We start from the raw sequence: 14,648 nt of genomic DNA, 5'->3' as shown, positions 1-14,648 counted from the left end.
CACTGGTGTATTACAAGTAGGGAATGGTTTATCCAGCTGTTGGCATGTTCAGGTGCTCCCTGGTTAATTTTATATAGACTATTTCTGATTTTGGTTTCCGTGCTATGTCTTTAGAAAATCTCTCCAGATCGGCTTCAAATTTACAATGCTGGTGTATTCTACTTAGAAGAAGGTTGGGATTATTATAATGTATAATTACCAACTTATCAGTTTTATTTTTTAAAAATGGTGTGGTCTCTTTTTCATGAAATACCTTAATTGTGCCTATTCTCAACGGCTGCAATCAATGAATGGTTTGCATAGCGTTGGCAACAAGACTTCGGCTTGGTTAAAATCAAGTGCAACTATCATACTGCATGTTACTATCATACTTTGTTACAACTATCATACTGTATGTAACAAAGTGATTTTTTTCGTTTTTTTTGTCTTTTTGAGTCAGTGCGACATGGTTTTGCCCACATAATATCTTAGTCAGTATTAAAGTAGATTATCTTTAATTTAGATTAGGTTAGTTTAGGAGGATAATCGCCGGACAAACTTGTGTGGCGGAGAGACGAATCTAAAGAAGAGCCTCACCGAAGATCCTTTCATTAATAAGACAGGAAATGAAGTAAATTCATTGTATGTAGAGATATACTCTGGGTGTAGTACAATACTGGTTATCTTGTTACGTTTAAGGCCTAGCCATTGCATATGGGGAATTAAGGCTGCATTATTACTAACATTAAGGGTTTATTAATCCCTAAAATAAAGATTAAGGTAAACCCTGTGTATACACACTGAGAGATGGCCCATATGTAGGTAATATGACGGATGAGTATTTTGTTTTTTATATTTTATTTAGAAAACACAATACATATTTAAATGTATGCTATGCATACGTGACGGATGAGTATTGTATATTTCTGTCTTTTACTGCAGCCGTCTTCAGCAGTATATATTTTTCAGTTTATTTATTGTACTATGTTACTAAGATATGTGCATCTCTCAATGTATTTATCCTGCAGTACTTGCAGTATCAGTTATAAATTGGAGTTTTTTTTTTATTTTATTTAAAACCAATACAGCATTACATATATAAATAAACATTAAAGAAAACATCTGGAATCACAAAACCTGAAACTCATTATTACTGTTACAATAATTCCTATACTAAATCCGACACAAAAAGAATACGTCTTAACACTCGCTACAACCTGCATGTAGACCATCACAGTGAAAATAAACCCCATCAATATACATGTTATAATCAAACAGTTCTTGTAATTTTAATTCATTACTACTTTACAACAACCTTTTGTAATCTAGCCAAAAACTTACATCAAGAAACTACACCTAGCCCGGTGGCCTGGTGGCTAAAGCTCCCGCTTCACACACGGAGGGCCCGGGTTCGATTCCCGCCGGGTGGAAACATTCGACACGTTTCCTTACACCTGTTGTCCTGTTCACCTAGCAGCAAATAGGTACCTGGGTGTTAGTCGACTGGTGTGGGTCGCATCCTGGGGGACAAGATTAAGGACCCCAATGGAAATAAGTTAGACAGTCCTCGATGACGCAATGACTTTCTTGGGTTATCCTGGGTGGCTAACCCTCCGGGGTTAAAAATCCGAACGAAATCTTATCTCTTATCTTAACAGCAACACAATACCAGGTTTATAACCTATTATATAAACGTGAAATGAAAACAAACCATCATATATAAATATTTATCACAAAATTTTCACACCTACCACATATCATACATACAAACCAAAAATAAAATAACACGTCACGACTCGAAAAAAAGGAAATTACTCAAGAATTGTATCAATAAGACCAAAATATGCGTCCAAAAATATATAAACTAAAACCTTCGATTACACCTAACATTCATGAAACAAGTCTAACATTCATATCGAGCCCATGGGCTCCACATCCACACGTGGCATGAAAACGTATGATCACCAATAGTGACGTTATAAGTTTGTCTTGTCCCCCTCATCCACACGCATACCGCTTTACCATAATAAAAGAAGCACAATATATACTGACGCTACAACACACGGCAAACCTCATACCCAATACTCTCATAACCTACACACCATAAAACACCATGTCTCTTTAACATATAAGAGGTGTTCCAGTCATACTCTCACACACTAGCCCCCCCCCCGGGGAGACCAGCCCGCCGCATCCCCTGACCTCCTCCCCTCCTACATCCCCAAGAGAACCCCCACCGTTAAACCACAATAGCATACAGGGAAATCTCTCTCCCACCTTATCCCATAAAGAACCCGATTCCGACACGGCGTACGATAAAAGGTTGCCGCCAATACTCTTTTACGCACCCCCCCCTCCACCTGACCCCTCATTGCCCACGACACATACACAAAATCCACAATAAGGTACCCAAGTGCCCGCTGCACAGGGATTCCCACCCCTCCCACATCCAAACTTAGAGCCCGCAAGACTGAAATCCCCCCCCTCCGACCCATTGTACCACTCTCCCCATCCACTCCCGCACATCCCCCAATCGTTCACAGAAATAGACTGCATGAAAGGCTGTATCCTCACCCCCACAAACCCCACAGACGCCCTCCTCACGAATCCTCCTGTCTCGAAGAACCGCACCTGATGGCAGGATACCATGCAGGAACCGGAACATCACCTCCCGCCCCCGCAGCTGGATGCGGATCCTACACAACCTATCCCAAATATCCCCCCATGCATACATTGGATACACTCCTTCCACAGACGGCACTTCCCTTTCCCCCACCACTTTCTCTAAAACCCCCACCCTCATGTGTGTTGTATCCCTAACATACAAGAGCACCCGCAACATGTCCTCACACACGCAAATCCTTCCCTCCCCACCATCTTCTGATATCCTCAAACAAAAGATGCAACCCACCACCTTTACACCCCCCACTCGGAGAAACCCCCTCTTTACATATACACTCATAATCCTACTCTTTAAATTAATTAACCCCAGCCCGCCTCTGTGCACTGGGAGAGTTACAACCCCCCTCCATAACCAATCACATCCCGACCCCCAAATAAACCTAAAGACTCTCCTCAATAATGCCGCAATATCTGATTGCAATAAAGGGTACATAGTGACTACATGCCAAATTTTACTATATAGTAAGACGTTTACTACAATAACCCTCTGATGAAGCGTTAAATGTCCCGGCCACAACCCATCCTACCGTCTATTCACCCTTTCCACGACACTCCCAGAATTAACCATCCTAGCTTGCTGTACATCCTGCATATACTCAATCCCACAAATCTTAACCCAATTCACAACACCCCACCTCCCACTACCCTCTCCCCCCACCTTCCCCTCCCAATCCCCCAACCCCATAAACGTAGACTTCTCTACATTCACCCTCATACCAGTCACCTCTCCAAACAGGTCCACAATCCTCCCCACCCCTCCTAAACCTTCCCCCTCCCGCACAAGAATCGTTGTGTCATCTACATAACCGACAATTCCCGGCACGCCTGGTCCCACCCACCCCTGTTGCTCCCCCCTCACACATACCTTCATCGCTCTGTAAAACGGATCCTGCAAACATGCAAAAAGTAGTTGGGATAAAGGACATCCCTGCCACAGACCTCTACCCATAGGGATCCACTCCCCCACCCTTCCATTCACCTGCACCCGTACACCTGCTCTATGGTACGTATGTATCCACCTCACAATCTCATCCCCAAACCCTTGTCTCCTCAGTATCCACCACAACGCATCTCTCTCGACACTATCATATGCGGCCCTCCAATCTAAGGCCAACACCCCCCCCTCCATTCCTTGCACACTCTCCACAAACCCCCAAATCACCCCATGCCCCTCATACATGGTCCTTCCCAGCACCCCATACTGGCCCGCTGCCACCACCCTATTGATCACACACTTCAACCTATTCCCCAATATTTTAGCAAATAACTTATAATCCGCACACAGTAAAGAAATAACCCTATAGTCCTTCACCATGCGTGGACTGGCCACCTTCAGGACCAAGACTACCACTGCAGTTGCTTGCAAAACCCCCAGCTCACCTTTGTTTTTCATCGCGTTCAACAACCTCACCAAGAACTCCTTAAGTATGTCCCAATTTTGTAAGTAAAACTCACATGGCAGACCATCAATTCCCGGGGATTTACCTCTACTCATTCCCGATAATGCCCGCCACACCTCCCCTTCATCAATGTCCCCACCCAGCGCCATACGGTCCCCCCTGCTCAGTACATTGACCACATGCCCTCCCAACTGCTCTAACGCCCCCCCCTGCACTCCACCACTCCTCAAAGAAGTCCCAAACCATTCATCCACATAACAACCCATCCCTTCTGTCGTACGAAGCACCTGCCCCACACGAAAATCTCCAACCTCCTCCTGCACTAACAAACATTCCATCTCTGTAGCCGCCTGACATTTCCGCTGCCCCCACAGAACACACACCAACGGCCTGTCACCCCACAAAACTTCCTCTAACCCACCCTTAACCCGCACTGCATCAAACTTCTGAGTCTGCAATTCCATGATGCGTTGCTTCAGCCCCTCTATTTCCTCCACAGGATAGCCCCTACCCCCACCCCTCTCCCATAACAATCCCTCAACCGCCCCTCTAAATATCTTATAAGCCCAAAAGTCATCTGAGCCTCCCCCTTGCCCTGTCTAACATAATACGCCCTAATTCTCCTCTTTGCCACTCCATCCCACCACGCCAACATATCCCCAACAGCTTCCCCTCCCAACCACAACTCCCTCCACAATTGCGCAAACCCCTCCCTCCCCCTCCATCTTCAAGGAGCCAAACATTCAATTTCCAAAAACTCCTATGCCTCTTAGGCAACCCATCCCACCCTACTTCAACAATTACCGCCCGATGATCTGAATATGCTACGTCCACCACACACACCCTTTCCACCCTTGCAGTCTGTGTTACGTACAAACGGTCCAGACGAGCAGCATACCCTCATCGTACAAACGTGTGCTGCACCTCCCACGCCTCACCTGTAGCTACATCCCACAACCCCGCCCCTCTCAAAAGATCCCCTAACACTACAGAGTGAAACCCTGCCCCTCTAGGCTCCACATCTTTCCTTCTCACCACACAATTCCAGTCACCCCCCACAACCGCCATGGGGGGAAGCGACTGGAGGTGGTACACTAACACATCCCTCACAAAGGCAGTCTTGACACGACCATCCCCCTCTGCGGGCCCATAGACACACACTAGTGCGACCCTCTCCCCTATCCACAGCCCATCCACTCACACGACCCGTCCTTCCTCCCCTACCTCACTACGATACATAACAAATGGGCTGGTCTCTCGCAAAAGTATAGCAACCACCCCTTTCAATCGAGGTGAATGTGCAACACCTGAAATCTATCCAGTACCAACTCACACCAGGCTTTATAATTGTGCTCTTGCACAAAAGCCACATCCACTCCATACCTTCGTAGAAAACCACATGCACTTCACTCTGTCTCGCAACCCATTTACATTTACTGAAACACACTTTAAGCCAGCTATACCTTGTGCCCTGTCGGCACTGATCCGCTTTTAGAGCTTTTAGACGCCTGCCGGCGTTTACCACCATGTACACGACCAGATGCCGGAGGTCTTCCAGTGTCTACTGCCAGACCCCTTGGCCCCTTAGGGCAGCCTCGTGCCACCTCTGCCCACACCTTCTTACCAGGCCTCTGCGCCGGGGTGAGAACATCATCAGAGTCTGACAATGCTGCCGCCCGTTTGCATGATCCTCCCACTGCCTCCATAGCTACCTCCAGAAGGCCTTCATTGTGCACCACTGCCTCTACAGTGATGACATCCATCCCAGCAGCCTGTTTCTCAACCAGCTCCACATTCGCTAATGTGTGGTCCACTCTCTCCTCCGCCACTATCCTGCCCTCCACACCCAGTATGACCAGGCCAATGGAGGAAGGATCTCCAGGTAGAGTCATACAAGAGTCCTCAATCAGCTCCTCTCGCTCCACCTCTTCACTTCACAACGACGACTTTGGACGTGCACCCGACTCAGGCACAATAGTCACCTCCTGGACGGTCTCTTCCATTGGTGGCCACCCTACGTCCTTCTTCCACTGTTGGCGGCCACATTGTGCTGCAGCATAATCATACTCGCCATAGAGACGACAAGTGCAGTGTTGCCCAGCATAGGACACCATCACTTGCGTACGAAATTCATTCATCACTACATACGACGGTATGGGATGTTTCAAAGACATTTTCAGCGAGAAGGTACCTTCAAGGAGGCCAGCATATGCGCCCACCGTCCACTTTCCGACGGTCGCCACATGTACAGTCCCATACCTGCCGTAAGTCCGTCTCATCAGCTTCAAAAGGCACGTTTCGTACCTTAACCCATGTGTAGTAACGTGAAACATCGATGAGCCTCACTGTGACTGCCGGGTTGACAACCACACAACGGTCTTGATATTTGGTGACTAACTGCTCATAGACACTCGTTGCTCTTAGCTTAACGAAGACCCTATAGGCTCCATTAAGCGCCACTCCATAAAGTTCATCAGCTACACCATAAGTCTCCCTGATGATGGCTGGTAGGATAACAAGCTGTTTGGGCCGTCACAGCCCCACGCACCAGCTGTATACAGTGTTGATCCGCCTTCGTATTTGCTCCGCCATATTGAGAAAATCTCAGCTTGTCTCAACGGCCAGCAGAGGGCAGTGTAACGCACGTCCGCTCACTACAGAGGTCGAGCGACGAATGATATAAATTGGAGTTATTGGTTCTTTAATTGGATTTAAAGCCAATTGCCTGCACGAGAGTTATCAGTGCTGCATATAACCTGTTCGCTACCAGTCAAGGAAACTAATTTAATTTCAAGAATGGGAATTAAAGTAAACTTTCATTGTAAATACAGTCAGGGGTATACACCTGTCCGTATATATCCCTGAATGTATATTCCATCATAGCAGCAGTCGGAGGGTTCAAGTGCCTGTATCAACACTGCATATTATTATCGGTTAACCTTTCATTTTTTTTTTAGTTATATTCTTGGGGGAAGGGGAGGGACGTTAACTCCGTGAGGCTCATATAACACCCAGGGAATGCAAGGTAATCGGGTTAGATCAGATAAGATTTGTCAGGAAACAGGATGAGTGTTTCCTGACGCGGGTCTTTAGTCTTATGATGACCCGCCGCTAGAGCTTTTAGTCAACTGACCGAGGCTTTCAGCTGGCTTACCGGCCCATCCCCTTAAAAATTATGGTTATGATTATAACCATTTTATGCTAGGTAATCAGGTTTGACTCAAGAATGGGGAGAGTAGCTTCATTTCTTTGGGTTGGTTAAGGGGGTTGAAAGGCTATCGACTACACGAGTCGCTTAGAGTGCATTTAACCTGTTAACTACCAGACAATCTTGCCTTTCCATTAGTGAAGAATACACTACTTTAATCTGCATTTTAGGGATTAAACTCTCAGTGTATATACATTGAGAGATATTCACCTCTCGGTGTATACATCCTGTGCTAGTGCCCTGTACTAGCATCAAGCTTGTAAAATCATAGGACTCGCTGGGTGGAAGATGCATTTGAGAGAGTTGAACACTATTCCAAGCCTCACAATATTAAGTTCACGAACATCTGCAGCTCATTCTAATACAAACGCTGATTTCGTTCACGCGATTTTAAGCAAAATGCACGATATATGTGATTTAGGCTAGGCTGAATTAGCTTTGGCTAGGTTAAATTGTCTCGAAGCAAAATTTAACCTATTATAACATGCCATAACGACAATTAAAAAAGTGAAAGAAACTTTTGAAGCGTGAACAGAACAGAGCCTGTCAAACAATACGTCTTAACGTTAGTTTAGTTAGTTTAATATGTTTATTATGCACCCCATACCCATCCTGTGGGCGGGAGTCAAAAGATTACAGAGGTACATAATGGGTCCAGGGACTGGGCCTCAAAGTTTTGATGGCTGAGCAAGTTACAGAGGTAATGAATTCACAATTTACAAAGGTAATACGCCAGTGTCACAATGACACACTTGACGTTTTTTGCCAGTGATGTCCTGGCGTTGATTAGAAGGTTGGGGTGGTAGCTAATGTAATTTTGGTATATACACCGAGATGTGTATTTAGTTCCTTTTCAGGGATTAAAGTATTCTTGCAGGCATTGCGCAAATGAAATGCCCATTTAATTACCCTCAGTATATAGGATGTAAAGCTAACGGACCATAGATTCCATTGTTGAGTTTCATTACTCAGTCACTTGTGTTCAACTTATTTGAAGTTTCATGAAGCTGGTTGAGATTTGATCTATGAGTCGAGCTGTTACGACCGCCCAAGCAGCAAGGAAGACTTGCTAGTCAGCCTGAAGACTGTCTCAAGTAATCATAGATGTCACCTTGAGCGCCAAGGTCTTCTTTACCGTCCCTTTCCACCATGGCAGCAAGATCCGCGGGATATATACGTTTACACAATGGTATGTATCTCTCGTTCACAGTATATATACACTGCGTAGTGTGTTGGTTTGCAAAATATGGCAAAGTGACATACTACTACATAGAAAGCCCCTTGTTATGCTGAGCATTTCGTGCAAATTAGGTCAGTTTTGTCCCAGGATGCGACCCACACCAGTTGACTAACACCCAGGTTCCCATTTTACCGATGGGAACATAGACAACTGGTTCAGTTGACAGGCTTGAAACTTAACACAGTAATTAGTTCCTGCATTTTTTTTTTTTTTGCAGACGTTTAAAAACTAAAGTATCGTATAAATCGGCCTTGAAATTTCAAAAAAATCCTTTACTTAGCTGTTCTGTTGATCGTTTATGCGGTAATCACTCTTCGTCAGTCTGCTTGAGTATTCCATACTACCAGAAAGAAATTTGGGAAACGGAGAGATTGATTATTAGGAGTGCTAAACCAGTAGGGGTCATACAGCACAGAGTTATGGGAGGCAATCAGGTTCCATGCAAGGGGAGGTTAGGTCAGATTCCTTGGATCAAAATCCTCTCTCCGGGTGCTGCTGGTTATTGGAGTTCCATGCTTGGTCTTCAGGTTTTTAGTTTGTTCGTAACACTAAACTCTCTTTAAATTATTGCATCTCTTGCTTATAATTGGTAAACTTTAATCTAAACCCAGATGGCGAATACAATTTCTCACGGAGCGCTAAACCTTAGGGGTCAGACAGCACTAGGGATATTTGAAGCCATAAGACTTGATCCAGAAAGAGGGAAAGGTACTTCCCTTCACCCTCAGAGAGCACATACAGGTAAACTAGCTTAAGCATAGAAAATGGTTAGGACAGTCTGCAGTGGTAAACTTTCGAGCAAATACTGCAATCGAGGACAACAAGGGTCAGTGTTGCTGGTGAAGGTTCTTTTATATAACGAATCTCTCTTCATTGCCTCGGCCCCACCGCTTATTCCCTAGGCGTTATATGGCCTTAAGTTTGGTGCTTTCCCGTATAGTGTAAAAAAAAAAAAATTCTTTGAAGTTAGAAGACTTCAAAGAATTTAACGCTTTCCTCTTGTTATGAAAGAAAATGACAGGCGAAAGGTAAACCTGTCACGTCCCGGGTTATCTGAAATCAGTTTTGGTTTTGCTAAAATCCAGGAAAGGGCCAGTCTTTTTATTCTGTTAGTGTAATGTTAATATTTGCATTTTTCAATACATTTTCTACCTTCCACAGGCACCATGATGCATCCGGAGAACCAGTCTTCTAAAGACCCAGCAGAGGTAAGCCATTCAAATTTCTTCTAAGGGTGATTTTAAAATTGCACTTTAGTACTGACTGGGTAACACCTCCGGTTCCTGTAAATCATGGAATAGTGACTAAGAGATAAAAAATAATTTCCTTTAAAAAATTGCTAAAATTTTAGCCAGAATCTTTACTTAATGAAAATCGAAAATATTACTTGTCCATCCTTCAGTGAAGCAAGCAGACAGCACATTCATTTAATTCAGTGGGTAACTTTTAGCACAATGGCCCTTACGCGTTTCGAATTTTTACTGTGAATATAATGTTTATATTATTATTATAATAAAAAAGAAGCGCTAAGCCACAAGGGCTATACAGCTATAATGTTTATAGCGCATTATTATTATTATAATAAAAAAAGAAGCGCTAAGCCACAAGGGCTATACAGCTATAATGTTTATAGCGCAGTAACACGATCTAGTGGATGAAAGGTAGTGCAGACAGTAAGGACTCTCAGGAAAAGGTTGGAAAATGTGAACATTGAGAGGGGCTGTTGATCTAGGGAATTGGTCCTGATCTGCCCTTCAAAACTAACATGGTGCGACCTGTTTGAGTGCATGCATTTAATAGCTCTTGCTCCTGTAGGAAAAGGAGCCTTTGTGTTGGAGTCTGTCCAGAAATATACTTGTGTAGTATGCATACTATACAAGTATATCTAATTACTGACATTGATACATATTATATTATAATAAAAAAGAAGCGCTAAGCCACAAGGGCTATACATTATTATTATAATCAAGGGGGAAGCGCTAAACCCGGAGGATTATACAGTGCCTGGGGGGGGATGTGGAAGGCATTCAGGCTTAATTCGGGGAACTGGAGCACAGATCCAATTCCCTAAATCAAGAGCCCCTCACCAACATCAAGGAACCTTCCTTGAGGGGACAAGGGCTATACAGCTGACATTGATACAAGGAATCAAATCTGATTAGCTTCCATTCCCAAGACGCTGTATGACTTTCACGGCCTTTCTTTCCCTGTAAATTTACGAAGTTAAAATCCTCTTTTTTATAAATTTATTTACATGGCGAGTTAATGGCAATTACTAATAGTTTGAGTGCCCCTACCCTTCCCAGGGAAAGGGGTAGCTTGATGCCTGTGAAGGGGTAGCTTGATGCCTGTGAAGGGGTAGTTTGATACCTGTGAAGGGGTAGCTTGATGCCTGTGAAGGGCTCTCGATTAAAAGTTTCAGCTGTAGTATCTTTCCTTGGGTTTGAATAATTAATCCATATTCTCCAGACGCTGTAATATTCTTACTGGTTTACCGCTTCCCCATGAATAAATTGTTTCCAACGTAGGTGGCGTCGAGGACCCGGCTGGAGCAGACGCAGCAGCAGGTCAATGAAGTAGTGGACATAATGAAAACCAACGTGGAGCGCATCATAGAGAGAGAAGATAAACTCAACGAGCTGGACGTGCGTGCCAATAACCTCACTGTAAGTGTTCACTATACAAAATAATGAAGGTAGAGGGTACAGTGATACACATGGATAAAAGAACGTAGGGCATCATTACTTAACCTTGGTCACTCCAAATCTTTCATTTAGAGCTATGATCACAGGACCAAAACTTGGCCAGTAAAGATGGTCTAGATCAGTGGTTCCCAAACTTTCTCAGCTTGTTACCCAATTTAACATGCCACATAAAGCATGTTACCCCTTTCACAAAATGTTGTTATTATTGATATATATGGCTAAACGTGAACGTATACAGCCTCGCATACTCTGCTAATCCTAGCAAAACCATTGAAAACGTAAGAACCACACATACATTATATATAAAATTAATAATAGCTACAAATTCACAGTAACAGTGGGTAAATACTAACTATATACTGCACAGGGCAGTACACGTACATACCAGCTTATGTCTACCTCGGCTGATGCTCACAGATAAACTGACAGTGTGAAATAGAGGCAGCCTCAGGAAGTGAGTGATGCGTACTGGACAGGTCGATCTGGGCTACTGAGTGACTTTTGTCCTGAAGCATACTTGTCAAAATACTTTTGGGTTTCCACACACTTAGCTATATATTTCTTTTCTAATACTGTATATTAGTTTTTGATGTTTATTGTTATTTGGTTTAACTTTATTACTTCTTATAATAGGTTTACTTTACAACTTTATATACTAAGACAAAGTTAACAATAATCCTCATACCGGGTACCGCATTGTTTTCTTGATTTTCAGAATTCATAACTTTTTTTGTCACCCCTCCATTACCCCACAAAATGGTTAAATTACCCCCAGGGGGTAATTTACCCACAGTTTGGGAACCACTGGTCTAGATAAACGCGCTTAACCTTACATGTACACCCTAAATTTATTTCACAAGTGCCAAGATTTGCACTAGTGGGAAGTTCTGTGCTGGCAGCTGTCATCTCGCTTAGCCGTCATTTTGAAGTGGCTAGACTTAAAACTTAACTGCGATTATTATTATTATAATCAAAAAGAAGCGCTAAGCCACAAGGGCTATACAGCAACTTAACTGCGAGAGTTATTGATGCTGTATTTACGTGTATAACGGTAAATAATCCCTAAATTATTGTTGCCTACATATATCTCTTTTTTTTTTAAGAGATGCAGAAATATTTAAACTTTAGAAGTAGTCTGCCACACTAATATATGACATTTCTGAGGAACCCAGTCTGGAACATTCTTTTGGGTGGAAAAGATGGTACTTCGCTTATAGATAATAATAGAAATATTTTTTTTAGTTATGATAGCCTACTCTAAAGATCTGTCATTCGAGACCCTGCTCTGGCTTACCAGTCAACCATGTAAAAATTCACGAGGTAATGGTAGATTTAGCAGCTGTGAAAATCCCGGTAGTGCTGAGATTGTTAGGGTGGTGGTGCTGAGCTCCTGGATCCTGCTGAAAATGGGCTCACTCGTTTAGTTTGTTCTGTTGCATGATGGATTAATGTTACTCTTCTCGCTCCATATTAGCGTTATTGCATTAAAAACAATAAATTAGTTTAAGACTACTAGTCTTAAACTAATGTAATGTAATGTGTACAAGGGAGAGACTTCCTATTTGTGAGTTCGGCGGTTTGCAATACCGCGACTGGGTAAGGACCAGACTGTGATTAGTAGACAGAGGATCGCATCTCCACTACTTACCCATGAGGGTTTATTGCTTAAAGAAAAATGACATGTTCAGGGTTTAAATAATTGATTTTCGATAAATTTAAATAATTACCTAAAAATGGTTTTATCTATTTAAACAGTATTACAAATTTTAGAACGGCGATGATTTAATGAACTATCCCAGTTAGAAATATTATATAAACTAGGATAATGAACTGCCAAATATTTTTTGGGGAAGTACCTATGATCTTTAGTAATTGTTGTAAAGTTAATGTATGGTAACAAAAATAATTCTGAGCTGGTAGTTAATTGAATATTTTATCGAATTAGTTGAAAATAAGTACCTAAATGGTTGTTTCAACTATGTTCATATGTATTCAACAATTTATTGTAATTTTTGACTGATATAATCCGACCTTGAGAACAGGCAAGAGTTTGCACTCAAATGCAGAATCACAGGGCTTAGCTGTAGCAGTTTTCGGCGTCCAGGGAGAGGATCAAACTAGCTATGAAGTCGCTAGAACAAGCTTCGTTTCACTGGCCACAGTTACTCCTTCATGATAAAGTTGATATGTTAGCCAAGAAGAGTATCCAGAAGGAGAACGTAGAATATAACTTTGGTATAACTGTGTCTAGCATTAGGAATAATATTAGAGAAGTAAATAATGAAGATGATTGTTATAGGAATGCAGTTAGAAGCCTGAGTAGATCTATAACCCACTATGATAACATGAACGTAGATAAGTATGTTTATGGAGCAACTTACAATGTGAACAGACTGACTGATGTTGTAGTGGCCAGGCTTAGGCTTGGTTACAAGTACTTCTGGCAGTTTGGGAGACACACAGATGATGATCAAACTAAATGTAAATTATGTGATCAGGCATATGGTCACTCTCTTGAACACTATGTGCTTAATTGTCCACTTATTGAGGAATACAGAGACAGACAGTATAATAACCTATGTGACATGTCAAGATATCTTATTAATGAAAATAAGATACCAGATATACTAAGCAAATTTCCTAAATTTGCTTGTAACAGATAAGTGAACTATAGATATGTAGATATAAATCCATATGTATTCCTGTTAACCCTTTGGGGCCTAGTTCCTAGGCCTTTTGTGTATCCACATGCTCTCGCGCTACCGTCCACAGGATGGATATGGGGTGCACAATAAACTAGCCACTTCGGTGGCAAAATCTAAGATGAGCAACATTACCTAGGGTTCAACAGGATGAGGATGCTAGGCGCCCCCCCCCCCCTCCCTTTTTTTAACTGTTCTGATATATAAAATGAGAACCTGAGCACATGCATGTGACTCGTGCGCTGATAACAGGTGGTACTGTCCCTTCTGTGGTAAGTGCTGCCCACTCTCAAATTTAAGTTTTCCCATGGATTTGAGATTTTCCACGTAATTTTCATTAGACCTTCTGGGGAAGGGAGGAGGTTATTTTATTAAAGGTGTACCTCTGGGAACTTGTAGGCGATATTAATGATAAGTCTTTGAAATTTCTTCTGGTAATTTTTAACTGTTTGCATAGATTATTATTTCTTAACGAAGTCAACTGGTATTTCGTTGGTGGTTCTTGATTTTTTAATGGTTTTTGAGTTTAGTATATGGTTGAACTTGGAAAAGTCAAATGCCCTACAAATGTAACAGCATAAGATTTCCAACTTTTAATTTAATGGCCGAGTAAATGGCGAACATGCCTTTCACAAGCAATGGGCCGATATCTGGTAATCGCCACCATTCCTCCCTCTGTTACTATTGACATATAGGGAAACTCTAATTCTGCACATTTCACACGTTACCTAG

The 14,648-nt window shown here is 42.7% G+C and overlaps 1 protein-coding gene across 3 annotated transcripts in view; it reads left to right on the top strand.

Annotated features, from left to right (window-relative positions):
• Positions 1–14,648, top strand: part of LOC128696680 (vesicle-associated membrane protein 3) — an 81,103-nt gene that overhangs the window by 63,493 nt on the left and 2,962 nt on the right. For 2 of the 3 annotated variants that reach the window (XM_053788025.2, XM_053788027.2), the window contains exons 2-3: positions 9,671–9,717; positions 11,038–11,175. In XM_053788025.2, coding sequence (XP_053644000.1) covers positions 9,671–9,717; positions 11,038–11,175 — 185 coding nt within the window. Of the gene's footprint in view, positions 1–8,314; positions 8,459–9,670; positions 9,718–11,037; positions 11,176–14,648 lie in introns of those variants that run through there. The other variant, XM_053788026.2, reaches the window with a different exon arrangement.

This window comes from Cherax quadricarinatus, chromosome 46, assembly GCF_038502225.1.
Source record: "Cherax quadricarinatus isolate ZL_2023a chromosome 46, ASM3850222v1, whole genome shotgun sequence".
NCBI lineage: Eukaryota > Metazoa > Arthropoda > Malacostraca > Decapoda > Parastacidae > Cherax > Cherax quadricarinatus.
Note: the sequence above shows the minus strand (reverse complement) of the source record. Positions and strands in the feature narration are given on the sequence as shown.